Source organism: Chroicocephalus ridibundus, chromosome 5 (genome assembly GCF_963924245.1).
Source record: "Chroicocephalus ridibundus chromosome 5, bChrRid1.1, whole genome shotgun sequence".
Classification (NCBI taxonomy): domain Eukaryota; kingdom Metazoa; phylum Chordata; class Aves; order Charadriiformes; family Laridae; genus Chroicocephalus; species Chroicocephalus ridibundus.
In genome coordinates this window covers 3,506,365-3,531,941 of record NC_086288.1, presented here as the reverse complement: position 1 = coordinate 3,531,941, position 25,577 = coordinate 3,506,365, and the positions used below count along the sequence as shown (strand labels likewise).

At 37.3% G+C, this 25,577-nt stretch overlaps 1 protein-coding gene across 2 annotated transcripts in view; it reads left to right on the top strand.

Moving 5' to 3' along the window:
- The window catches only part of USP53 (ubiquitin specific peptidase 53), a 39,261-nt gene extending 13,860 nt beyond the window's left edge, over positions 1 to 25,401 (top strand). For both annotated transcript variants that reach the window (XM_063335614.1, XM_063335615.1), the window contains exons 4-16: positions 2,547 to 2,681; positions 4,273 to 4,386; positions 4,471 to 4,553; positions 4,871 to 4,976; positions 5,695 to 5,841; positions 6,363 to 6,512; positions 7,028 to 7,199; positions 8,143 to 8,292; positions 9,546 to 9,689; positions 9,907 to 10,639; positions 12,964 to 13,037; positions 20,704 to 20,803; positions 21,640 to 25,401. In XM_063335614.1, coding sequence (XP_063191684.1) covers positions 2,547 to 2,681; positions 4,273 to 4,386; positions 4,471 to 4,553; positions 4,871 to 4,976; positions 5,695 to 5,841; positions 6,363 to 6,512; positions 7,028 to 7,199; positions 8,143 to 8,292; positions 9,546 to 9,689; positions 9,907 to 10,639; positions 12,964 to 13,037; positions 20,704 to 20,803; positions 21,640 to 22,624 — 3,093 coding nt within the window. In that variant the 3' untranslated portion in view covers positions 22,625 to 25,401. The remainder of the gene's footprint in view (positions 1 to 2,546; positions 2,682 to 4,272; positions 4,387 to 4,470; positions 4,554 to 4,870; positions 4,977 to 5,694; positions 5,842 to 6,362; positions 6,513 to 7,027; positions 7,200 to 8,142; positions 8,293 to 9,545; positions 9,690 to 9,906; positions 10,640 to 12,963; positions 13,038 to 20,703; positions 20,804 to 21,639) is intronic.
- Positions 25,402 to 25,577: the final 176 nt, after the last annotated feature.

Genomic DNA, 25,577 nt, shown 5'->3' with positions numbered 1-25,577 from the left:
TTTCCTGGAGTACTGTGTGTATAGGGATTCATGTTCATATCTGATGTCGTAATATTGAGTAAACTCCCTGGCCTTTTCCTTTTGATTTGACCCATATTACATGTGAAGTTCTGGTCATATACAGGATTGCTCAATGTTGCACTGGAACCACCTTTAAGAAATGAAGAGGGATCGAAGGGTGACAATTGCTGGAATGTATATGTTACACTACATACTCCTAATGACTAATCATATCATTGAAATTATAGTAAAAAATAATGTAGCAGTTTCATTGTGCTCAGAAACGTGAAGAAGGTGGTCCTCATGGTGTGTAGCAGTTGAATCTTTTAAGTAATGAGTTGTTCCATTCTAATGGTGCACTTCAGTAGACCAGGTGCTTTTTTTTTTTTCAAGCTAAACATACGACTTGCTGTACCTTAATACCCTCTCTCTTCCTGTAGTGTTTGGAGCTCCAGTACAAAGTAAGATAGGTTTTGCATCACTTTAAGTCACCTTCCAAAGTGATACGCTACCTTCAGCTGCTTCATAAGGCTGTTGTAATTTAGGACTTGTAATTTCCTTTATTCTTTCAAGTATGTATTCTTGAGGGACTGATTAATCCCATGATGCATCTTCTTGTGTGATTTATCTAAATGGCTTACTGTACCTGAATATTTTGCGTTGCCTGAACTGTCATGTCTTCCTATTTTGATGTGTTCCCAAGAATGCCGATAAGAAGTGGTTAGACTGGAATTAGTTATTGTTTCAACAGTATAGTTGTGATCTTTATAACTCCATGGCCAGTAGCCTAGGTACTGAACTCAAAACACTGTAGTTAACTCATTTGGACGCATCTGTCCTCTGTCATTATGTATAGTACTGGCTTTGCTTTCTTGGCTTTTTAGAGCTGCTGGTTGAGTGATTCTGTTTGGTCTGTGTTCAGAACCCGGGGCATTTTGATTTTCATGCAGTGTATATGCTGGATGAGGATGCATTTCAGTGACTTGTTTGTGACTTGGGTTTTTTTTTTGTTGGTGTGTTCTTTGGGGGCTTTTTTTTTGGTGGTCTTTGGCTATTTTAACCCCTCTTACTTGTTCACCAATAAACAAGGATATTTTTATCTATATCAGCTTATCCTATAAACTAAAAGCATAGTCAATAAGTTCTGGTTTACTTCAGTTCAGTCCGTTATCTTTTTCTTTCGGTGGTGTTCTGAGAGTTAAATATGCTCTTTTCTTCTCTGGATAACATTGGGGTGGGACTCTGACTATGCAGGCCACTGAAGTGAGCGTACATATCTGCAGAGCTGCTTATCTGTATATTTTTAATTTTTTTTTTTTTTAGCTGGACATACAAGGCTCTGTTGCATACCAAAAATGACCTGGCAGCCAAAATGAGAAGTGATAAATCTTTTCAAAGCAGAGCTAACTTGTATTACCAGATCTGTTAAAAACTTAATTTTGAATGCTTACATTGAGATAGTGATGGTAGTTTTTATCAGTAGTCCATGCTTTCTGTTATGAGAAGGAAATTTAAATATTTAAGAAACACTTACCCTGGAATGCATCATGGTTAAAACACTACTTTCTGTTAGCACTGGAAATTTGCTTATCTGTTGTATCTTTGCCTTTTGTCCCAACAGATTTTTTTTTTTTAACCGTAGGAAGCCTATGTGAAGAATGCTTAACCTTATTTATATTTTACATGGCTTCTCCTGATTTGTTTTTTCTTTATTCTCCTCGTTTTTCTCTAAGGCTGGACTTAGATTTCTTGGTAGTGGAATAGACCCTTTAATATCTGCAAATGTTTTTCTCATTCTTTTAATAGCTTTTAACTTTCAGTTCTTCGACAATGAACCTCCCTTACTTGGTAAATGATGAAGTCACTTGCATACGTATCTCTGCCAGAAAGAAAAGCAGTAGCTAACTGTCTCTTCTGGGAAATTAAGAAAAAAAATCAAGTGCAGCTTATTCTCATGTTCTGGGACTGCAGATATTGACCTGTTCTCTTGTATTGTGTGCACTGGTTCAGTAGAGAGCTGACTTAATGGCAAGGTTTATTAGCATTCCGTCTAATTTATGGGAGTTTTTTCCATAAGATACACTCCAGTCTGAAGTAGTAATGTAAATGTTACATTATTTAATGAATGATGGGTGCTAAACTAATCCGAGAGGTATAACATTATGCCCTACGAAATGCACGCTGTCTGTAAAGATAAGCATGCGTGAACCAGTGGCCAAATTAAAAAAGCTGCATGATTACAGTCCAGGGCTTGTGTTTCTTCTGGGAGATGAAGTCAATCGCTTGCATTTTTATAAACTTTTGTATTGTTTTTCTATTGGATCAAAGTTCAGTTTGGTAGCATAACTTCTTATAATGGAATGAGTAACAGAACACAGAACCTAAGTAACTTTTAGAAAAAACATTAATTTCTAAACTTGCATAGATTTATAAACCTTTTATATATTTGCTCTATAGGCATGCTGCATAAGAACTGATGTATTTGTGTGGAACCACAGTGTCTAGCCAAGCGGCTAAGGAAGCTAACTAATCGTATTTCTTCCTAGGCAATATTTTCACAATTTCAACACAGTCGAGAAAAAGCACTCCCGTCAGATAACATGAGACATGCCCTGGCAGAAAGTTTTAAGGATGAGCAGCGTTTCCAGCTTGGATTCATGGATGATGCAGCAGAATGCTTCGTATGTATTCTTTGTGTTAGTTGAGTAGAATTACTTTAGTTTTGTGGATGCCAAGCTGGTCTGTTGTTTTGGTAGCTCCTGGCTCACAGGTGGGATACAAGTGACATGACGCTATTGACCTTCTTTATGCCAGTTTAGGGGAACAGACGCATGGAGTAGGTGTCTGGTAATGTGGGATGGAGTAATCTTGCATTTGCTCCGTAACTTCTTCCCTAACTCTGTAGCTCAGGCAGAGGGATGTGTGAAACGTCGTTACTACAGGAGGTCAGTGAGGATGATGAACTGTCAATCACTGCTGAAACTCTTTGGATAGAGGGAAGGGTTATCCCTCAGGAGGAGAGGCACATATGGATTTGAATATATAGTCTGTTCCTCCAAGTATTCTCTCATCACCTATTGAAATATGTTCCATCGCAACTAGCCAGCTCATTACTGAAGTCTTCTGCAGAAGAGATTTCCGTTTCCTTGTCCAAGAGTGAACGAATACTTGAAGATCTTGACTCTTACTGCAGTTACTTTCTGCTTTTATGAAGTGTTTCATTGAAAAACATGAGCTGTTACTGTGACTGAGGACCACGTAGAACGCTGGTAAAGGAGCCTTTCTAAGAACTCCTGTATTAGACAGGGAAAATTGTTCACCATTAAAAAAACCCCAACAAACCAACAGTATCAACCTGCAGACACAGATTTGAGGGACAGAAAATATGGTTACTGCTTTAATTACTTTCAGCTTTGGACATGCTTTGGAAGTATCCACAAATAAATACCTGCCTACCAGACGCGTTTTCACGTACGTAGGAAAATCCAGAGGAGAACTCCTGAAAGTTTGAGATCTTGCCATCAGGTTAATGTATTGCAGTCATGAAAGAGAATTTCTCTTTAGTAATCCATCTAATCAAAATGCATTTGAACCCATGAAGTAATCAGCTGTCTGAATGATTTACCTGAATAGATTCCCTTCTTCCCATTACCTCTGGTGTTTTTGGCAAAAGTAGAAAAAATGGCCGTGGTGATTCAGGGGCCAAACTGATGACAGTCATTGGACTTTTTTTTTTTCCTTTTCTTTTTCTTTTCCTTTCTCTTGAGGTTAAAAAATGAGACTCAGGATGGGATCAAGCATGTGCTATTTATGAGCTTTTTCCATGCTTCTGTCAACAGTACTTGTGTTGGTGCATGTGCTAAATGTCACCAGATTGATCTGCAGAGAAAAACATGAAAGTGTGAAGGACTGAGACAGAGGCCTGATCCAAAAAATATTTCAGTCATTGCCTGCGATGATATTAATATCATATATTTCTGTAAGACAGCTTTTAAAATTTTTCTTGAAGATCTGCTTCCTTCAAAGGAGAATGCAGTCTGGAAGAACAGTTGGGTAACTTGTTTAATCCTGTTTTGTTAATGTTTGGAAACCTTGAGATGAAGAGAATTCCCATCCACTGGGTTGTGAATGGGGACGGAATTAAATACATGTTAATCTTGTAGGTGGACTACTTGGGGCCAAGGGTAGTAGTTGGAGTATTAAACTGTAATATTGCTGTTATGTTCTGACTTCATCAGTTCAGTTTATATTTACATTATTATTTCTATTTAGGAAAATATCCTTGAGAGGATTCATTTTCACCTAGTGCCAAACAGTGAAACAGATATGTGCACTTCAAAATCCTGTATTTCTCATCAGAAGTTTGCTATGACACTGTATGAACAGGTCAGACCCTTATTTGATGGCCTTAGAAATTGTTTGTTTCCACTGTCCTGAATAAATAAAAACAAAAGTATTTTTATTTTTTAGTGTGTATGTCGCAGTTGTGGGGCATCATCAGACCCATTGCCTTTTACAGAATTTGTGCGTTACATCTCCACCACAGCCCTGTGGTAAGAGCTTTTATTATATCTCATTTTTCTATAGACACCCTTCCAATAATAAACAAAGCATGCCAGAGAAATGCTGTTAAGTGTTAAAAATGAATGTTTATTCCTGTGTTAAAATGTATTTTTGAGATGCTGTCCAAAAGTAACATTTGAATTGAAAAGCAAGATGTGGAGAGAGCTTGACAAAAAGTATGTATTACTACTGTTTTACCTCTGTATCTTTTCTTTTTGGTCATAAGATGCAGTTAATTGAGAGTTGACTGAAATCTGTTAACTGTGGATTTCTCTTCTTAAAAGTTATTTCCATTTATTTTTTATAGTAATGAAGTAGAAAGAATGATGGAGAGGCATGAACGTCTCAAGCCAGAAATGTTTGCAGAATTGCTGCAGGCGGCAAATACTGCTGATGACTACAGAAAGTGTCCTGTAAGTAAACAAAGACGTTGCCTTACTGTAAGATGCGAGGCAGAACTTTTTAGGATATTAAATCAGGGTAAAGTATTCCCCTCAAAGCAGGATTGCCTGTGGCCACTACAGTGCAGTCCAGCTTAGGGTAAAAAAGCCCTTAGATTTATATTTTATTGCTCCAGTTATAGATAAACATGGTATTGTAGGTGCAGGTGGCCTGTTTAGAAAGTAGCGCTATTAGGGCCGTGGTTTACTTTCCACTTTACGCTCAACATAGAGCGAGATGTTTTTGATTAGTTGGAACAGGTATATTTTCGGAGTGAAGCTGCTTTAGTTTGTTTTTCTCTATTCTTTAAATGGTTCTGTGTAAATACTGATAACTTAGGATCCATAGAAAAGCACACAAGAACATATAGACTTAAGCTTAAATGATGAAAGGGAGGGGGAAACAAAAGAGAAATTGCGATGATGACTTGGATGTTTTCAGAAACTTTCTATTTTAAGGTGGTGATTGGACGTAGAAGTTTAGTTGTAGTCTTTGTCAGAGCGTTTTTATGATGAAGAATTTTATCCTTAAATTCTTAGAAACAAACACCGTAATTAAATTCGAGAATTAGAAGAAGTTGCAGAGTTGTTTTGGTGCCCTGTTTCATGTCTAGTAACTCAACTTGGGACTTCCGTTTTTTAAACATCTTTGTTTTCCCTCCCATTGCATTTTTTTTTTTCCTTTTTCTAGAGTAACTGTGGTCAAAAAATAAAAATTCGTCGTGTTCTCATGAATTGTCCCGAGATCGTGACGATCGGTTTAGTCTGGGATTCAGAACATTCTGACCTGACAGAAGAGGTTATGCGGAATCTGGCAACACAACTTTATCTTCCTGGGGTATCGGACCTAAAACTTACCATTTGCTTATTCTAGAATTTCATTTTACACGTATCTTATCTGTACGTAAATATATACAAAATATTAAAGTGTATATATACACATATGTATATTTTTATAAAGCACAATTTAACTTCAAAGTTAATGTCTGCTTTTACTGTTCTTTATAACGTGCTGCTTGATGTAGTTTCTGTGGGAGGAAAAAGTCCCATCAGAAGCGTTCATCTTTTGCCTAAGTACAAAGATGGCTGTAGGTGAATTCCTAGTTGAAAGTCTGTGAATATCACGTTCAATTTGAAATTTGTGGAATGATTCCAGAGCATTACTGTTTTACTGCTTCAACTATGCAAAAATAAATGCTAAAATAGACCTAATAAGTGCAAAAATCATTATACTCATGAAAAATTGCATAATGCAATAGACTATTTAATACCAATTGCCTTGGTGACATGCCAGTTAGGAGGTCTGGAAATAGAACCTAAATGTTTTACACATTTTAAAATACGTAATTGTTTTTACAGCTGTTCTATAGGGTTACAGATGAAAATGCCAAAAATAGTGAACTTTTTCTTGTGGGAATGATTTGCTACACAAGCCGACATTACTGTGCCTTTGCCTTTCACACCAAGAGTTGCAAATGGGTGCTGTTTGATGATGCTAATGTAAAAGAGGTAAATATGGTTCTTACTAATATCAAATGTAGTTATCTCTGCTTTTCTAGAGTGCGTTCTTCTGACACCAAACTTGTTTCAAGTCCAACAAATGTCCTTATTGTAATGAACCTTTAGTTTTGTAAATAAGTTTTCATAAATGGATTTTAGAATTTACTGGACTACTTTACAGTTCTGCCTCGCAAATGCCGAATGTTTCAGAATGTTAGTGGACTCGTCTGCTGTTGTGCTTGTTCTTCTTTTAATGAAAAAGAAGACTTAATTACTGGCAGCTATAACGATAGTGTTGATGTTCTGATTGTTAGCCCATGTAATACTGGTTCTAGCTTTTTGCTGCGACTTACATAAACTCATGTGACAAAATGTTGAATGTTAGTCTAGCTTCAGAATTAAGCATTTGGTACCTATTCCTTAATAAATTATCCTTTCCATAATTGGATTCACTGGTGTTTTTAAAAGTTTTGAGGTTTTGATTTTTGTTTTTGTTTGTGTTTTGTTTTTTTTTTTTTTCTTAGATTGGCACGAAATGGAAAGATGTGGTCTCCAGATGCATTCGATGTCACTTTCAGCCATTGTTGCTATTTTACGCTAACCCAGATGGCACAGCTGTATCTCCAGAAGATGCTCCCAAGCACATTATTCACTGGTCTCAATGCAAAGCAGCAGGAGGAAACGGGGAAGACTTGGGTAGTTAAGACTCTTTCTCTTTTTTCCTTCTTTAGTAACAGTATCAACTATGTTTCTGAAATGGGAATTAAAAGGAGAAGGTAATGGGTTAGCTGCTTCGTTCTTACATACTTTTATCAGTAATTATCTAAAGGGCCTCAAAAGAAAAGAGATTAGCGTATATATTCAACGTTAGAACTCTTTGTTTTGTGTCTGATATGGGAATACAAATTGAAACTCATGGAAAATGGGGAAAAAATACTTTCTGTTGTAGATTGTTTGATCATAACTGCTTTAAACATAACTTCAGTAGTTTCAGAAGAAAATCGTAGTATATTTGTATATGCGAATGCTCTGTGTGTTTTGATACATTTAAAATGTCTCTAAAAATGTTATAAAAAGGTACTTAAAGCTTCATACAAATACAGAGATATATTTGGAGCGTGTGTGTTTGTGTATATGTGTGTATATATGTACACACACAGAGCACCAATTCAGGACTTTGGGAAAAATCAGACGGAGCTGCAGGAAACTTCTTTTCTCAGAGACTGTATAGCATAGGCCTCAATATATAAAAATCCAGTCTTTTGGTTCTGTAGCTCTTACTGCTGTCTTGGGGTGGTTTTGTTTGTTTTAATGTTAAACATAACACACAAGTAAATTAAATAAAAGGCCAGCTGAATTTGACGTGTTCCTCTTTACATAATGAGTAGCAATATGACATAGACTGCTTCAGGGAAGAAAAGATTGAGGACCCTATTCCACTACAGTCTACCACTATAAATACGGCAGTACGTAAAATATTACAGAACCTTACTGTGTAGCATATTGAAATGTGATGTGGTTTTTCTTTTATTTTTTTTTAACCTGCAATTTAAAAAGTTTTCTTATTTCTCGATTTAGATATCGGAAACTTTAAATTAGGAAGCCTTTGATTTCTAAAGCTAGATGTGTTATTTGACAGGATTTGAGAAGCATTCTGCTCCTAAATCGGACCATATGAAAGAGAATGGAATTGGAGACCCCACTAATCAAAGGAGTAATAAAAAACTTCAGCCGGATAATTCAACATTCAGCAGAAGCCATATTCAAGCTAGTGGTGGTAGAGGTCCAGGTACATATTCCCCATCCCCAAAAAACCCCCAAACGCATTGTCTTATGAAATATTTCAGCTGGTGGCATTTCAGGTGTGTGCTAACCTCTGAACTAGAACTGCTTCTAGAGGAAAAATTCCATCATTGACTTGAATAACAACTAACGTTTAATATCTGCCATGGAATGTTAACTTCTGGAGAACTGTAAAAGCAACATTTTTTTTATTACCTCTCGCTATTCCTGCAGTAAAGTGGCTCTCAGGGACTTGATCCATTTCTCAAACATCTTTATCCTTCCAATCATTGTTAGTTAAAAGAACATTAGAAACTTGAAGCTGATTGATCTTCTGGAGCACATGGTGTGGCTCTGGATTACCGGCTATTTGAGGAACAGTGTTCCTCAACACTATTGTGATATGCAGCATTATTTGTAGTCCTGTGTATTAACGGACTTCATCTTATGTTTGGAAAGAATAGTAACAAAGTTGTCTTATCTGTTTAAAAATCCATTCTATCTGTACATTAGGCTTCCAAGTAAATCAGGCTGTAAGTAGTCATATGAGGCAGTGACTTCTGCATTGCTTGTCAGTGCCTTTGCTCTGAAGTGACCGTACTTCTCAGGTGGAGAGATGCTGCCTTCTCTTGAGGTGGTTTTCCTCTGTCTTTATTGTTGAATTCCTAGACTTTTAACTAGTTTTAAATTCCTAGACTTAGTTTTAAATTTCCTAGAATTTCAACTAGTTTTAACTAGACTTTTCCTAGTTTTAAGACTGAGAGCGCTTGGCTTGATTGACACTCTTTTGATGGAGTAATGACTCAAAACTAGTGAGCATTTACCTTTTCAGAAATCGAAGGATTTGGTTTCATAAACAGTGCTCCCACTGTTTTATTAGAAGTAAACCTTCACATTTAGACAAGATTAAACTTAAATTAATTTCTTCAGTAGAATTATTAAAATGTGATGTACATCGTATATGCTTTCAAAATGGCCTGAGCTCCCGTTTTAAAAAGTAAGAGGTGAAAGATGTGCTTGACATAATACTACTTTGGTTACTTTCTGTCATGAGCTCCATTTAGCGGACTCTTTGGAGCTACCCATACATTTATATCTATGCTATACATCCCATTTTCTTACTCTGTGTTATGTAATTCATTAGCCTTTTTAAGTAGTACTGATATTAAAAACTAAATGTTATGGTACATAAATACATTTGGGTTTTTGATGATGAATTACTTCTTAGTAATGATCTCTGACAAAAAGTATCTTTTGCAGCTAAGCTGGGTTACAGCGATCAAAAGGACAGGCTAAAGGACATATCCAGAGAGTGTGCTCAGAAAGCTGCTGATATGAAAAACTTCTCATCTTTACGAAAAGATGCAGACAAAGGACCAAGAAAAGAGTCTGGGAGACAAAGAGGTACGTTTTAAAAATATGACCAGAATCAATGCTTTAAATAGTTTTAGCATCAATGCTAGCTGTGCAGAACACACTGTAAGATTAGGTTCCCAGTTTTCAGTATTTAGAAATACTGAATTTGTTGAGTAAATTGTGTAAGAAACATAAGTACTGTAACAATACCAGTTTAATATTAATGAGGACTTTAATGGAGCTTTTTTCTTTTCCTTCTAATAAGATTTGGTTGGGGAAGATCGTTCCAATGTGAAGTCGGGGTCTCCTCCAGTTGGAAATGGACTTAGACACTGTGCTGATCAGCGCATATACAGCAGCCAGGGAAGAGGCTCCTATAAGCACGACAATGCACCTCACCAAGCAAAGCTTTCTGTCCAGGTGCTTGGATCAAATAAACCAGAAGCTTTTCCTGCTGGAGAGAAACCAATGGTCAGGACCCGGACTGATGGTGTCACTGGCTATGACACAGACACCAGTCAAGACTCTAGGGACAAAGGCAGTATCAGCAGCAGCAGAAGCAGAAGTAAAGGTTGGAAACCTATGCGAGAGACGCTAAATGTAGACAGCATTTTCAGTGAGACAGAGAAAAAACAGCATAGCCCAAAGCACAAGGCAAATCCGAACAGTAAACCTAAGCATGAAAAGGAGCGAAGCTTTAACCATTGGCCAAAAGAGAATCAAATCCCAAAAGGTTTAATGACTATATATGAAGATGAAACAAAACAGGATACCGGAAGTCGAAGTTCACTGGATTCGGAGGGAAAAGGGAATGCTGAAAAAACCAAAGGATTTACAGAGAGAAAAATTCTTGGTGATAACTGGCAAATTCAGAGGACAGAATCTGGATATGAAAGCAGTGATCATATCAGCAATGGATCTGCAAATCCAGACTCGCCTGTTATTGAAGGAATCAATCCAGCAGATGTCAAAAATGTTAAAGAAAGCGCTTCCTGCAGGTAATGCTAATTCTCTTAGAACTTGCATAGATTGTACTTACAGAAAAATAAATTAATTGTTCATGTGTTGTTTCAAAAAAAAAAAAAAAAATCAAGAAAAACATGCTTTGGAACTCGATAGGCTTGAGGTCGGGTATGTAAAAAGCTAGCAATGTATCTAGAAATAAGGGCACGGGCAATTAAGCGTTAAGTTTACCTTCACTCTGAGGCTGCAACGCTAGTTCTGTTTGGAAGGCGCTGAGCCATATTATTACGGCCCTGAGCCAGAACTGCTAAACCCTGCTGAGGGGCAGGGTGTGTTAATTTGAAATAATTGCTACACTTCTGTAGTTACAAGGTTTTTAGACTGTGGGTAACTTGCCATCTGGAATGGAATACAAGTGTCTGTCTAAATCATATCCGTAGCAGTTGTAGCGACCAGGAGATGGGAATGGTGGTAGGTGAATCTTGTACGCTGTTACTAGTCGTTGTTCTGAAATTCAGTTTTCTAGAACACCTCAGATATGAATGGATCACTTGATAAGTGATGGACCTGTTTGAAAGAAACCTTGGCAGAAAAGTGTAAAACTACTAAAACTGGCCAAAAATATATGTTAGTAGCCAAATCTTATTGAACTTCCTAAGAACTAGTATGCTCGCTAGTAACAAGTATGTTGCCCAGAGACAACGTGGAATCTCTGTCTGGGGGGATGCTCATAACCCAACTGGGGCACGATCCTGGGCAGCCCGCTGTAGTTGACCCTGTTTTGAGCAAGGGGGGTTGGACTCAATGATCTGAAGAGGACCCTTCCAACTTAAATGATTATGTGGTGCTGTGAAATATAAAGTTATCAACCTTCCACATGCGGTTTTCTGTATTGTGTGTCTTAAACTGTATGTGGAATGGAGTTCCTACTAGAACCCATACATTCTTCTTTTGAATCTTGTTTATATTCCTAAAATGAAAGAGTACAGTTGTGAGACCAAGCCTAGTCGTAAACATTTGCTAGATTTGAGCAAAATTTTGGGTGTATATTTTCATGAAGGGTTGTTTTACAGGGGAAGACAATAGCGAATATCAGGAAATGAAAAGGCGCTGACTTCTCTAAGCAGAGATGCAAAATTTTAAAGCTCGTTTCATAAAGTATTGTAGCAAGTTATCAAAACAATTTTTATTATTGAGAACAATCAAAATACAGCTTCTGTATGAATTGAAATGTCCTTGATTATTTTGGAAACTGCGAAAAAGCAGAATTTAAAATTTACAGTTTTCTTCTGGTTTGAGAAAAAGTTTTTAAATTAAAATCCCTATGAATGAAAGACCAAGTGGCAATCACAACTTAAAAGAATGATGTTTGTTTGTCATAGCAAACTACTAGTGAATAGCAAAATGTCAAACTGGGAAAATGGACACGATAAAATATTAGCTAACAGGGTGCATGTACTTAAGATACTGATTGATACTGGTGAGATTTTTGTGGTTTTTAGAAGACTTAAGCTTGTCATAGTTAGATGCTGCTATATGTTTAACTTCAAAATATTCAGGGTGTAAACTCTTAACACTGAAAAATGTGTTTGCTTCAGAGATGAGTGATACTGATGATAAATTGGAAACCATGTGGTACGGCATGGGTAGCATTCTTTTTCTGCGCTAAAGTGCCATTTTAGCTAAAACCTGCTAATAAATTGAATTAGGTGGCCAATGGTGTCTTCCATTTGAAAATCACTACAGTAAACGCGTGTTCAAAACTGTCACGCTTTCTTGGTGATCACTGTTAACAAGCACTTCTTTTGAAATTTTAATGATATTTTTTAGTTTACAATGAGAAAAAGTGCAGTTGGCATTTCTTTCTCACAGATGACACATCACTTTTCTATTGTTGTTAACTTTGGGAACCAACTGTCTTTATTAAGCAGACTGATGTGATATCAGGATCAAGAAAATTTGCTTTTTACGTGCTGCGTATTAGGCATCCTGCTGTCGTACTCTAGAGTAGGGCTGGGATAAGTGGGCATCCAATCTCTGGAACAAATTGGGAACAGCAGACTTGCAAAGTGTATGTTTTTCACCTGTCCATATTAAAGGATTCAGGTCATCCTGAATTTCTCTGCATCAGCACAGCCTGTCGCGTGTGGGAGCGCTGTCAAAAGTATTAAAGGGCCATCCCTGCTATCTTACCTATCTTCTGGAAAGTGTGTGTATTACTAAAAAATGTGACGGTGATGGTAACGAGTCAGTTTCACGCAGGCAAAGTTTTTATGCTTGTATGCACTCAAGGCGATGAAGTTTGTGATCATACGTCAATAGTTTAAGCCTCCAAATTACATCTTTGCTTCTTTTGCAGTGAACTGAGCTTGTCAACCAAAAAAGCTGACAATGCGTTACCTTCAGTATCCCAGCAGAACAGAAACTTTTATGGTAAGAACTTTAACTTCTATAAAGAATAAGAAGTTTTCTAAAACTAATTTAGATGTACTAAAATTTTAATACCAACTTACTAATATCACACAAGAGATGGACAGATTTCTGATTAGCCTTTTGTATTTCATAGTTTTGCTGCATAATTTAATGAAATTTCATAAAATTGAAAAATGTAAATACAATTTATTGTTGCTTTTTTTTTTTTTACAATCCATAATCAAATATTTCAAAGTTAGACAATTTGTGTATCAGGTTGGCTGTATTTAGGTGAATTAGAAGAAAATTGGCATGGAATTTGTGGCTGTTTTGGCCATGGTGGTAGGGTTTTTTATATTCCTTTTTCAGTAGAGAGCTCTCTTGCTGACTCACCACAGCCTGTGTACTCTGTCTTTTAAAAAGGCGAAAGAAATCTGTTTTGTGGGGTGTTTTGCCTCCATGGTGAGTTCCAAATTTTGTTCTTGGTCACATTTTTAACCTTTTCAGTGAGCTAGACTGACAGATAAAGATGGAAAGTGTTTGTAACCCTTCTTGGTACATTTTGATGGAAATCTGATGGAGGAGCAGTTCGATAACTGTATTGCTTTTTTCAGGGGCATTTAAAGCATTCTGTTCCACAAAGCACCTTCATTTATTCAGTTTCTTGGCTTTCTTGTAGAGCAAATGTACAGTGTAAATGGATTCCTAGCTATCTGCCATGATATATGGGTTCACAAGTGGAGAGGCTGGGGTTTTTTTTAATGCTCCACCATCATGTGTAGAAAATCGTTTGTGTTATGACAGTAGCAGCAGCAGCAGTAGTTCCCTGCTTCTGTGCAATGAGTCTTCTTGCCACAGTCCTCCTCTCCTGCTGCTGGCTGGTGTAGGTTCTCTGTACAAGAGCCGAAAAGGCTGTTGTTCCCCAGTGTTAGTGACTTTACCAAGGCCTGTAGCAGCATGACAAGGGTCAGTGGTTTTAAACTGGAAGAGTGTAGATTTAGATTGGACGTAAGGAAGAAATTCTTTGCTGTGAGGGTGGTGAGCCCCTGGCCCAGGTTGCCCAGAGAAGCTGTGGCTGCCCCATCCCTGGAGGGGTTCAAGGCCAGGTTGGACGGGGCTTGGAGCAGCCTGGGCTGGTGGGAGGTGTCCCTGCCCAGGGCAGGGGGGGTTGGAACTGGATGGTCTTTAAGGTCCCTTCCCAAACCACTTTATTATTTGAGGATTCTGTGATTTTTACTCTATGCTGGCATAAAACATCCAGTATAATTCATTTTCGCTAACCTTAATCGATGCTTTCTTTTTAATACAAATGAAATTATTAAATATAATTCTGCTGCTTATATTCTGCTTTGGGAGCATATTTCTCAGTTTAATGTGTGTTTTGGTTTTTGTGTTGGTTTTTTTTTTTTTAGCAACTGTGCATGTTCCTTCCCTGCCTGCCCCCTTCCACCCCTGCCTCCCCCCACCAAAAAAAAAAACCAACAAAAAAAACCAACTGATAGTAATTTTTTTCACTCCCTGTGTTTTCCCCAAAAGCATTTCCATGAGCTTTCTTGGTGAATACTAAGGAAGATTTTTTTTTTTTTTTTTTAAATGTCTGGGTGGACTTTGGTAACACTTGTTTTCCTTCAAGATATGAAGCAATATCAGGAAGAAACACTTGTAATAAGGAAATCTACTTCCTTTTACATAGTAATATGTCTGTTGGGTTTTTATAAAGTTGATAAATGCTTTGGCATATAAATATTATAGGTCAGCGTGAGGCCAGCCAAAATCATTATCTGCTGTTGCTGGAACAATGGAATGGTGCTTGTACAAAGAGTTGCAATAAATATTAGGCCACTTCCCCAGGAAATGTTTGATTTTCATAGATACAATACTACTTTTTAAATAATGCATAGTATAGTTTCTTCTAAGACATAAATTGGAGGGGTTGCCATAAGTATTTTCTTTGTCATATTTTGGTTGTAGAAAGAGAACTAATTTGATGTTTGTTTATTTTGGCAACAAAAACAAACAAAGCCCAAATTGATGTTGCATGGAATGCAAAGATCTGGTTTTGCGTGACACTTCTGCTTTAGTTCTGTCCTATACTGTACTCACACGAATGGGGAAAAACCCCACCCTTGGATAGCAAAAAACCGAACACACACCACTGGCAAATACATAAAGGACCGTCAGAATGAAAAATAGGTGGGTTCCAACAATGTTTGAGCTTTATAATGAGTATTCTCTGGAGAGAACCCTGTACCCTTCAGTATACTTAAAGCTTTCAACGTCCATTGTACGTTTTCTTTAAAAAAGTGTAGTGATTCCAGGTGATCCCTAGAGTTATCATAAAACATTGATGATAAGATCCCGTCTATTCAGTTATTCTAATTCAGTAACTAACTTTTGAATAGTTTCATAACAAAAATGTCTGTATTCTAAATCAAATGTGATGTTCTCACATGAGTGCATGTTTTGGAAAATAATCATTTTAGTGGAAATGATTAAGGGACTGAAAAGATACCTGAAGAATTTGATCATTTCACATGTACGTGGGGTTAAAGATTTATTTAAACTGGTTTTTGGTTATCTAAAAAGTGTGTCAGGACACCTTTAGCAAGGACAGTAGTCACTTACAGGTATCAGTTGTATTATCTTACGTTATAGCTCTGAATATTATGAACAAGGCATAGATTGGTAGGTAAATACCAAATGGACTGCTAGAAAACAGTATTTTAGGAAAGAAATGCCCCGTCTTTTCTGACAGAGGAATGGTATGTAAGAAATCTTTGTTAGCCTCCATGGCAACTTGAAAAAATATCTCTGGGTGGGTTTTTTGTGTGGTAAACTTCTCATGGAAATAATGTTGGCCTTCTAATTACGCCCACCATTTGTTTAACTGTGCTTTGCCAGTCCCTCATTTTGAAGTGGAGCTGAAAAAGGCTACTGTTCAGCAGTTGAGGAATTCTGTCCCTGTCTTACAAAAATAAACTTATTGTTAGAGCATTATAAAGATAGTAACATTGGATCACACAGTGGTTATGCAGATCAAATGGCTGCTTCTTTCACTGGCGTAGTAAGCAGTAGATAACTGTAGTGCTGAGGCAAACGTCCCACAAGGCCAATCCCTAGTTTCTGTGATCCAATTTTGGCAGGAAAACATGGATATTAAGTAAGCAGATATAATATTCTTAATTTATATCAATGATTTAGTCTCTATGAAGTTTGAACCTGATAAACTGCGGGGGCTAATTTTTTTGGTTTATGAAGAACATGTGACATGAACCGTGTGAGGGCAGAACTTCCAACCTCACATTCTTCAAGTTGAAGAAAGACGACTGTACTTCTTGGAAGCTGGAAAGGGCTGTAAAACCTTTTTGATGGATTTTCAGAGCAGAGCGGGTAAACAACCCTGCTTTGGGACGACACATGTGCCAGCTACTGATAATTCATTTTCGATCATAAAGGGGTTTTAGTGGCTTTCGTGACAGCCCTCCCCGATTCTTAAGGCACAGATGTCTTCATGAAATTGCCACTCCGGACAGTTTCAATAAAAGGCATTGCTGTTGGGAGGGTTAAGGGGAAAAAAAAAAAAATATTAAATCCTCAAAGCCCTGTTTCCTAGATTCTTCCCCTTCCACCACCCCACCACCCCCCAGAGCTCCGAGCACTTCATTCTTGAACGAACCCGTCAGTAGAATAAGCAGCGTGATTAAAATTGGCCGAGTGCTTGATGGCCTCCTGTTTAAGATGTGGTATTAAAAGCTGCCTGTTCAGTGATCTCAGAAAAGGATGCACTTGGAATCAATGCCTTAACTGAATAATTGCTTCCCTTTGAAAAATAATTGCAAGCAGCGTTTGTAATATTACGAATCCAGACGTTTTCCCTTTAATAATTATTCAGCTCAATAGCATGAGACAACTCAAACTGAAATCTGGAGTCATTCTGAAACTCTGGTGAGTACGTAGTGAAGAATCCAAACTGCCTTTGCGAAATTGTCACTTCAGGAAGCACCAGAAACAAACTATAATTCTGAAAAAGAAAACTCATCATCTTAGGAAAACCATACATTTATAATAAGAATTTAAAATACGCAACTGTACTGAAGAAAATCAGTTGTTAACCTTGTGGTACGGTCAATGTGTGTAACTGTCATGTTTGAAGACCTGAGTAGTGAATTAAAGCATGCAGCTGCTTTATGAACTTAATGTAAAACAGAAACAAATAAGTGCTTTTCCGGAGTGTCTTTAAATGACAGATTAAAGATTTTAGTTTAAAAAAAACACACTCCAAACTCTAAACTTTCAAGGATTCCAAATGTAGTCAAACAGCCTGTGAAGACTGAAATGTAAAGCAGTCCCACGTTTGTAATTCAGTTTGTTAATGTGAGAAGTTTGCAATTTGAAATAGATGATGCAAAGGTTCAGGATTGGGTTTTAAAGCAAAGACCTCATGAACTCCTGAGACGGGCAGATCAGAATGAAGAGAGGGCAATAGCTGGTGTTCTTTTTTGACTGTTGCTTCACTTCAAAACTTATTTAAACTCTGACACATATGCGAGTATGTACCACCTCACCCCAAAAAAACCAACAGTGGAACTTTATTTTCATTTTTTCCAGATGTTTAAAGCCATGGGGGGGTGGAGGGGGAATCTACTAATGAATATATAAGAAATGTTTTGCAGCAGAATGTTGCTCCCACAAGACAATTTCTTGAATATAAGGAATTTTTTTTTCTGAAGATGGTCACTGTTTTCTAAAAATAATATTCTATTTTGGACAAGTTATAATGTGTTTACCTTCTTGACTACGTGTTTTTGTTCCACATTTCTAAAGCTTCCGGTAAGTTCGTCTGTCATTTCAGTGGAATACAGAAAAATGTCTGGGTTCAGGGAGAGGAATTTGCCACGGCACTTGTTACAAAAAGTATTATACCTTGAGTTTGTATCAGAAACTTAAATAAAAAATAAAAAAAAAATCAGGTAATTAAACGTACAGGAAACATGCCGCTAAAACACATTAGAAGGAAATGGAATTTAATGTGGGTTGGGGGGGGAGGTTGTTGGTCCCCCCCCCTTGCCTCCCCCCCCAAAATTGGGCTTTGCAGGTTTTTGCAAATGTTCTGTTCTGTGTGTGAAAATGGAGATACTAGAGGAGAACTTGTCTGTCCTGCCTGTTGGCTGTAGAATGGTCGTTAATCTTCTGAAAATCTAAATAAAATCTAGATTAGCTATTCAGATGTGAAAATAGATGTTCCTAAATCTTAAAAGCAGACAGGCTTGTACTTGAGAAACCACTTACATCTTGTTTATGGGTAGGCTTTTTATGCCCCATTGATAAGGATGTCGGGCTCCAGCGTCGCACAGTGCTCCACCGTCCCATATTTAGGTTTGCAAAGAACATGGAGCCAAAACTCCCACTCGAGTCTGCGTCTGGTTTTAACCATGCATGGATGTCCTGTCAGCAGAAGAGAAAATAACACATCTATTTTTAAGTTAGCTGGAATTCTGAAGGCACAAACCACCTGGTATCGCTGAGCGGCTTTGGCTGAACGTGTGCCGTGGTCACCCCAAGGAAGCAGCTTATTAACCTTTGCTGCCGCCTCCTGACCCGTGTGTGATACTGCCTCGTGGAAGGACTGAAACGGCTAAATTCCTGGAAGTAAAAATAATTTAAAAAATTAAGATCCGTAATCTTCACATCAGGCGCTTTGGAAAATTAAAGAGCAGTTGTATGGGCGATTTATTTGCAATTTTTTTTTAAGTGGACATGCTCTTGTATAAAAGTCGATGTGTTCAAAGTCTGAAAGATAAAAACAGTAGCTTCAGACACAGTTAATCTAGCAAATTATTTAACTAATTCATTTTTAGGACTGTGTCCTGGTGTTGGGACTGAGATTAATTACGGAATTGGAAATATTCACAGGAAATATGTGTCGGAGCCTGTGCTTTTTTTTTTTTTACAGTAAAGCAATTTACAATTCATAAAAAAAATTTGTAGCAGAATAGAATGTTTTCTGTTTGAAATACTACCTCAGTATTAGTTAGCCCCGATGCCGTGGCTCACTGGGGCAATTTAGAACCTTCTTTCGGGTTAATTGCTTGTCCCTTGCCGGTGTCCCATGGGCTCATTCAGTAACAAGATTTTCCCATAATGTTTTTTCTGAGGTTGTGGTATTGTTTATCATGCTGGAGTAGCAAGATTAGTATTTTTTTTTTTTCATTTTGAGGCCCAAAGGAAAACCACATGGGGTCTTTGACTCTTGTGCTATGTGCCTTTTTAGCTTCTGCAACCTGTGTTCTTTGACAAAGATTTAGTGTCTTTAATCATTCATCAATTAGAGATAGGGCGGATATTGACCCTCAAAACAAGTATCACCGAACAGCATCGCCCAAGGTATTTTTAGTTTCGTTCTTTTCTGTTGTTGGGGTTTTGGACTCATTTGTTCACGAGTCAAACGTTCCAAGAGTTTGTTTAAACTTGGGGAAATAACAAGTGAATTAAAACCAAATTTATCTTGGTAAGGTTAGATCTTCCAAGAATAGATACAAATTTTTTGTATCTTTTGTTGATGAAAGCGTGGAACAGCCTGTGTTATCCCATTGCAAATTGGCTAAGTACTGTCTACTGAACGTGAGATTATTCTACCAGAAATCAGGCATTATATGTTCCCTCTTTTGAATTTAATTCCTGTTTTTCTGAAATAGGCATGGTAGTTCTGAATCTAGTCTACACATACACAAAATAAGAGGTCTTTTGAATGGCTTCAAAGCAGGCGACTGGTTATAATGGGCCAATCATTGCTTTAGGAAGACTTCTAATATCTGTCTCTAAACAAATAGACTGTCGCTTGTCACTTGCCAAGAGAGTGTTTTATTCTATGTGATGTCGACGTGGATACTTCAGTGCTTCCTTTATTTGCTGTTAATTAGGAGCTGCGTTGTTGAGAAGTTGTGTATTTTTAGAGAATGATTCTTCGCTTGTGAATAAAAGGAGCTTCTAGAGCACGAGCGTAGAGGTGCTGGCCCAGGCGCTCTCATGGTGTGCGCTGGGGACACGTGTCTGAGAGTGCTCTCTGTCTGCTCAGCAGCTCTGCCAACTCTGCGGTTTGCTCGAAGTTTTAAAATCTGCTTCAAAGATAGTGTATTTCTTAAAAAAAACAAAACACCAACCAAACAAAACCTCACAAGTAACAACAAAAAAGCAAAACGCCCCCCAACCCCTACAGTATTCACTCAATTTAATTATTATTACATGATCTGAAATTTCATAAATCATAACTAGTTTTTATTTTGTAATTTAAATGACTTTGGATGTTTAAATAAACATGCTTTTAGAAAATGCTGCTTTTGAAAATCTGCTTTTAGGTAGATGAAATGTTAAAATGATCTTGAAAAATGTCTATAAGACTTCAAAATTGTGGTGATTACCTATTTTCTGGTAACATTAAAAAAACAAACAAAAAACAACCAAACAACATTTCATCCAGATTACTTTGGATTAATATAAATCTGACCTGTGACAGATGGGCTTCAAAATGGCTGTTTTGATCAATGTCACTTTGATCGATGTCAAATCTTGAAAAGAATTGCACTGTTGTGTTCTATTTTGTTTGGTTTTGTAACTTCTGAGGAATTACAAAGAAGGAATTGGACTGTATTTATGCTTATTTTGAAATATTTTTTTTTTCTACCCCCAGACTTGAGGAAAGACCAGATGAATTCAGAAGTTAACTACAAACCTCATGTTAATTTCCCGACAGAATTACATTTGCGCGTGCCGAGTCCTCCAGTAAAGAGGTAACTAATACTGGCATTAATTTACTATGTACTAGTTTAAGAAATACTGAATTCTGTTACGTGATAGCAATCAATATTAAGCATGCAAAAGTTAAGGTATTGAATACTTTTGACAGACAGTGCCTTTTGTATTTTACGTAATTGATAGGTTTAAATGCCTCTGTTATTATTTTAATTTTGATGCTGTCAGTGGAACCAAATCGCTTACGTTGTTTTAAACCGTCTTACCAGAGCAAAGTGTTTTAATGTTTTTCTGGTTTGAGTTTACATACTACAACAGGTAGTGATTAACCAATTTGTGTTAGTGCACTAACCACAAATAAGTTTTGAAAAATTTGGATGGAAGGGGAGGAAAAAAGTAATTTCTGTTTAGTAGCTGCTGCTATTTACCTGTTGTTTCTAATGTGAACTGTAAGTGCTCAGTAGCCCTGAAAAATCAAAAATCTAAATACAAATTTAGCATCTAAAAGTAATACCTAATATTTGAAAAGTAGATGTATCGGGCTGAGTCACAGGGATGCTTAGAAGAGAGCACAGGTCATGCTTGACATAAATTCCTTCAACATTCAGGGCTGTCTTACCTTACAGATATTCAGTCTCTTGCAGAGATTTTTTGGGGCACTTCTACATTTCAAATGAAAGAAACCTTGGAGTGATTTAATACAACTTCTAATCGAATGGCTTTATGTTAAGCGGATCCCAGTTCTCTAGTCAGTTCAAATATTTAAGCAGTTACCAAGGCCATCTTTGAAAAAAGAATAAAAATCCTTGGGTTATTTGAGCTTTTTCTTATATTTTTATGGATACTTAACATCCTGTGTGTTTTTCTATTTTAGAGCTGAAATGCCTGAGACCAATAGGAAATTTTTCCCATCGTCGGCTCTGCAGCCAATTATTAAAGACATTGTTAAGTCAGAAAGTAAGAACAAGGTAAACGAACAGAATTCTTCAGAGTGGCTTAACCCAGACAAGTTTGAGAAGATGAACGTGTCGGTATATTGTGCTGATGGCGTCACCCACCCCTATACAGAAAGCATCTGTGGAAGGAAGCTCCTCAGCAATGACTTTCACTCCTCTTCCCAGCTGCAGCCTCATCACGCGAGAACATTTGGTCACAAAGTGGGGTTGTCGCCTTCTGTGCCGCAGAACCTGTCGGAAAGGCCCATGGTGCTTCCCCCTCCCGGTGAGCATGCTGGGCACCCGCTCCGAAGGGCAGATCCAATCTGGGCACCCGAAGCGGTGTACCAGAATCTTCCTCCCCCTTTACCCCCAAAGAAATATGCTCAGAACACTTTGTTGGGATCCGAAAATAACTCGGCAGCTGATGTAAAGCCAACAGAAGTGTTGCAAAATAATCTGTTAAGGCAAACAGGTACACCTTTAAAATCTGCATCAGAAGCAGGCGTATTTACAAACGAACAAAGGCTTAAAGAGCCATTTCAAGGGAATGAACTGTTTGTTCATAAACCGGATTCTCCACCTCGCTTATCAGTTAATGACATTTGGACTGTGTCTGAAAACTTTTTAAAGAAAGGATCTCGTCATACGGGACCAAGTGCTGGCTATGTGGATGGAAATGATAGCGTATCCCTAACGACTTATTTTTCAGTGGATAGTTGTATGACTGACACATACAGGATGAAATATCATCAGAGACCCAAGCTGTGTTTTACAGATAGCGGAAGCTTTCACAAAGAAAAGCATTCTCCATCAGCTGGAGTAGAACTGAATGCTACATACCATGCTACTATTGAGCCCAGGCATCCCACATCCGAGCAAAGGTACAAGACAAATGTGGAAGGCATACACTGCAGCAGATAGATTCTTAAAAAAAAAATAAAAATAAATAAATCTGGATCTGACTTGCATTTCACGTAATCTGTAAATGGGCACAAACCTTGAATCTGTGTGTGCGTGTGATGACTAGGTACCCAGTTGACTGTACTTTGCTTAGGAGTTATGACTGTTTAAATGAATATGCAAATAGAGGTGAGCAGAGGAGAAGAGGTGCTAAACTTCTGGTTCTTTGATTTGTTACTCTAGTTGCCTTAATGCTTACCTCTGTTACTCGGCTTGTCTTCTACAGTTTATATTAAAAGTGGTCCCTTTGGGTGTATGCATCTTACAGCAGTGGGACCAACTAGATGTTACTAATTTTGTAAGAAGCTGCAGTTTAAAAAGTGTTCCTTCAGACTGTGGTCACTATGTACTTAGGCTAACAAAAGAGATAAACATATTACCACCTATAGTGCAGTAAATGTAGTTACAGTAGAGCAGTATTCGTCCTGATAGGCAGGAGGAGGTGACGTGGTTTGTTTTGGTTTTTTTCAGCTGGCTTCTCTGAGAGTCTGTGCTTTCACAAACCTTCAAGTGTCTTTAATACAAGTTTACCCAGAGATTTTCTAACTTTTTATTTGAAAAGCCTTAATAATAATAATAGTAATTCTTTAAACATGGTTCTGGTTTGCAAGCGTTAAATAAGATTTTCAAAGGGAATCCAAGTAAAGTGCAGTAATAGTGTCCTCTTAATACACCTGCTCTATGTTAGTGTACACTTTCAAACACATTTATCGATTTGTTCACTCTGTAAGCTATATACTTTAACTTATTAAAATTAAATTTAACCACATAAGATACAAACTGATATAGCAGAATAGGATGCTAATTTTAAAATATAGTTATTGTGCAACTATGAAAGATTAATTTTGTAAGGTTTTAGATGTATTTACTACTTACGTTCAGTTCTGATTTCTTCAGTTCTGATTTATTGTACAATTGCATGCCAAGTCAATGCTGCTGTTTTATTGAACTTCCTTTGTTCAGCTTGACGTTTTGAGCAATGTTTAATGGGGATCAGACACTTGATTTTACTGACAACAGTTTTTCCTATTGAGCAGTCCTACACAGGGATACGTTGTGTATTAGCCGATCAGGCAGGCTGTGATGGCTGATGGGGCATGGCAAGAAGAGGTTCCTCTCTTTCTCTGCTCTGCAGTTTTGGCAGCTCTGGCACTTACCACGTCTTTTGTTAACCTGACTTACTTCAGTAACAAAGGGGAGGATTTATCTGGCTTTATTTGGGTAGTTAAATCAGTGCACAGAACTATTGAGTGAGTGCTGAGGCCCAGCACATGTCCCATTGAGGGCTGGGGAGGAAAGAAGGATTTCGCCCCGGTGGCGTCCCTGAGCGCTTGAAATGACCCACTGTGTCTTGTGGTGTCAGAGGCAGGGGCTTAGAGTTCTGTTTCCTTCTTATCCTAACATTGAACAACGTGTAATTGAGAATTAACGTCAGCAAAGTCTGACACAATCCGAAAAGGCTAAATTTTACTGTTATTCATATTTTGAGTGTTAACTTGGGATGCTGCTGACTACATCTAAAAATCAATGCCTTTTAGCTATGAAAATAGCGCAAGGTTAAATATGCATAATAAACACTCTTGCTTATACTTGCACTGTTAGTCAGAAAGGCTTTTTTTATGTTTATAAACCTTATAGGAGTTCTAATGCTTCAACCAAATGTTGGCAATTATTTAGCGTGATTACCCAAGATGCACATTAAAACAGTAGTTTCGGTTATTCTGTGTCAAGGTCAGTTTTTGGTTTTTGTTTGTTTTTTTTTTTTTAAACTACATGTAACTTACAGTAGAACTGGAACATGATATATGCAACAAACCAGCTATCTCAGATTAATCTTATTTCTACTTTCTTGACCAATGCTACTTGTAGCACTTGGGGGGGGGGGGAAAAAAGAATTCTAGAATTCGTAGTGCAAATAATTATGCATGTTTAGGTATGGCTGCTGGTAAACAGCAACTTAAAAAAATTTTCCTTTTGTAAGAAAATCAGTTGAATACAGAAGAACCCTGAAAATATAAGAGCCTGGACGATTCCTAACTGTAATATTTTTGAGAGAGATTTCAGAACCTGTAAATGATTTTTTTTTTTTCCCTAGCTCATCCAGCAATGTTACATAACATACATAGCCAGTTAAGTAAAACTGTCTTCTAATACTTGTGTAAAAACAAAGATTATTGGAACTTGTAAATAATGTATAATTTGTAAAATGTTTTGCAAAAATCTTGTATTTGAAATGACAGTATTTTTATGTATGAATAGCACAGCAACAACTGTGAATGATGTTAGAACACTTATTTTTAAACATGCATAGCAATGTTCATACTTCTGTACAATGAGCAATATGAATGCCTATTACTGATACCAATGAACTTGGCTTCCAGTAAGCACAACTGGTAAACTTATTTTTAAAGTAGCTGCAGTAATTTAGACGTACTTCAGTCTCCTTGCTTTGCTTGAAACAATCTTACCGGACAACTTTCTATGTGACCCATGTTTACCAGGTATTTAATTATAGTAAACAGACAGCTAATCGAGGCACCTTTGTTTTTATATTTGACTCTGCACTCCATGTATGTATGTACGTACGTAATATTTGCTAACTAATCTGTGATAACTTGTTTTAACTGACCTAGGGTGCCTATTTATTTTTTTATAAATGTCTCCTCCTGGCTATAGATTTGTATAAGAGCCTAGACAATTTTTGTAACATTAAAGATATTAACAAGTCTTGTAATTAATATATTTTTCAGTCTTTAGAATTATTTTCTTGCAAAGTCCTGCTTGTTCAAGCTATCAGATAAATATTTAAAGTACCTTTGTCTTCTGTTCTTTTTGTATTCCACATATTTCTAAAAAAAGAAAAAAGGCTGGCTTTCCAGAACTACATTTTTAAACAGTGACAGATAATACTACT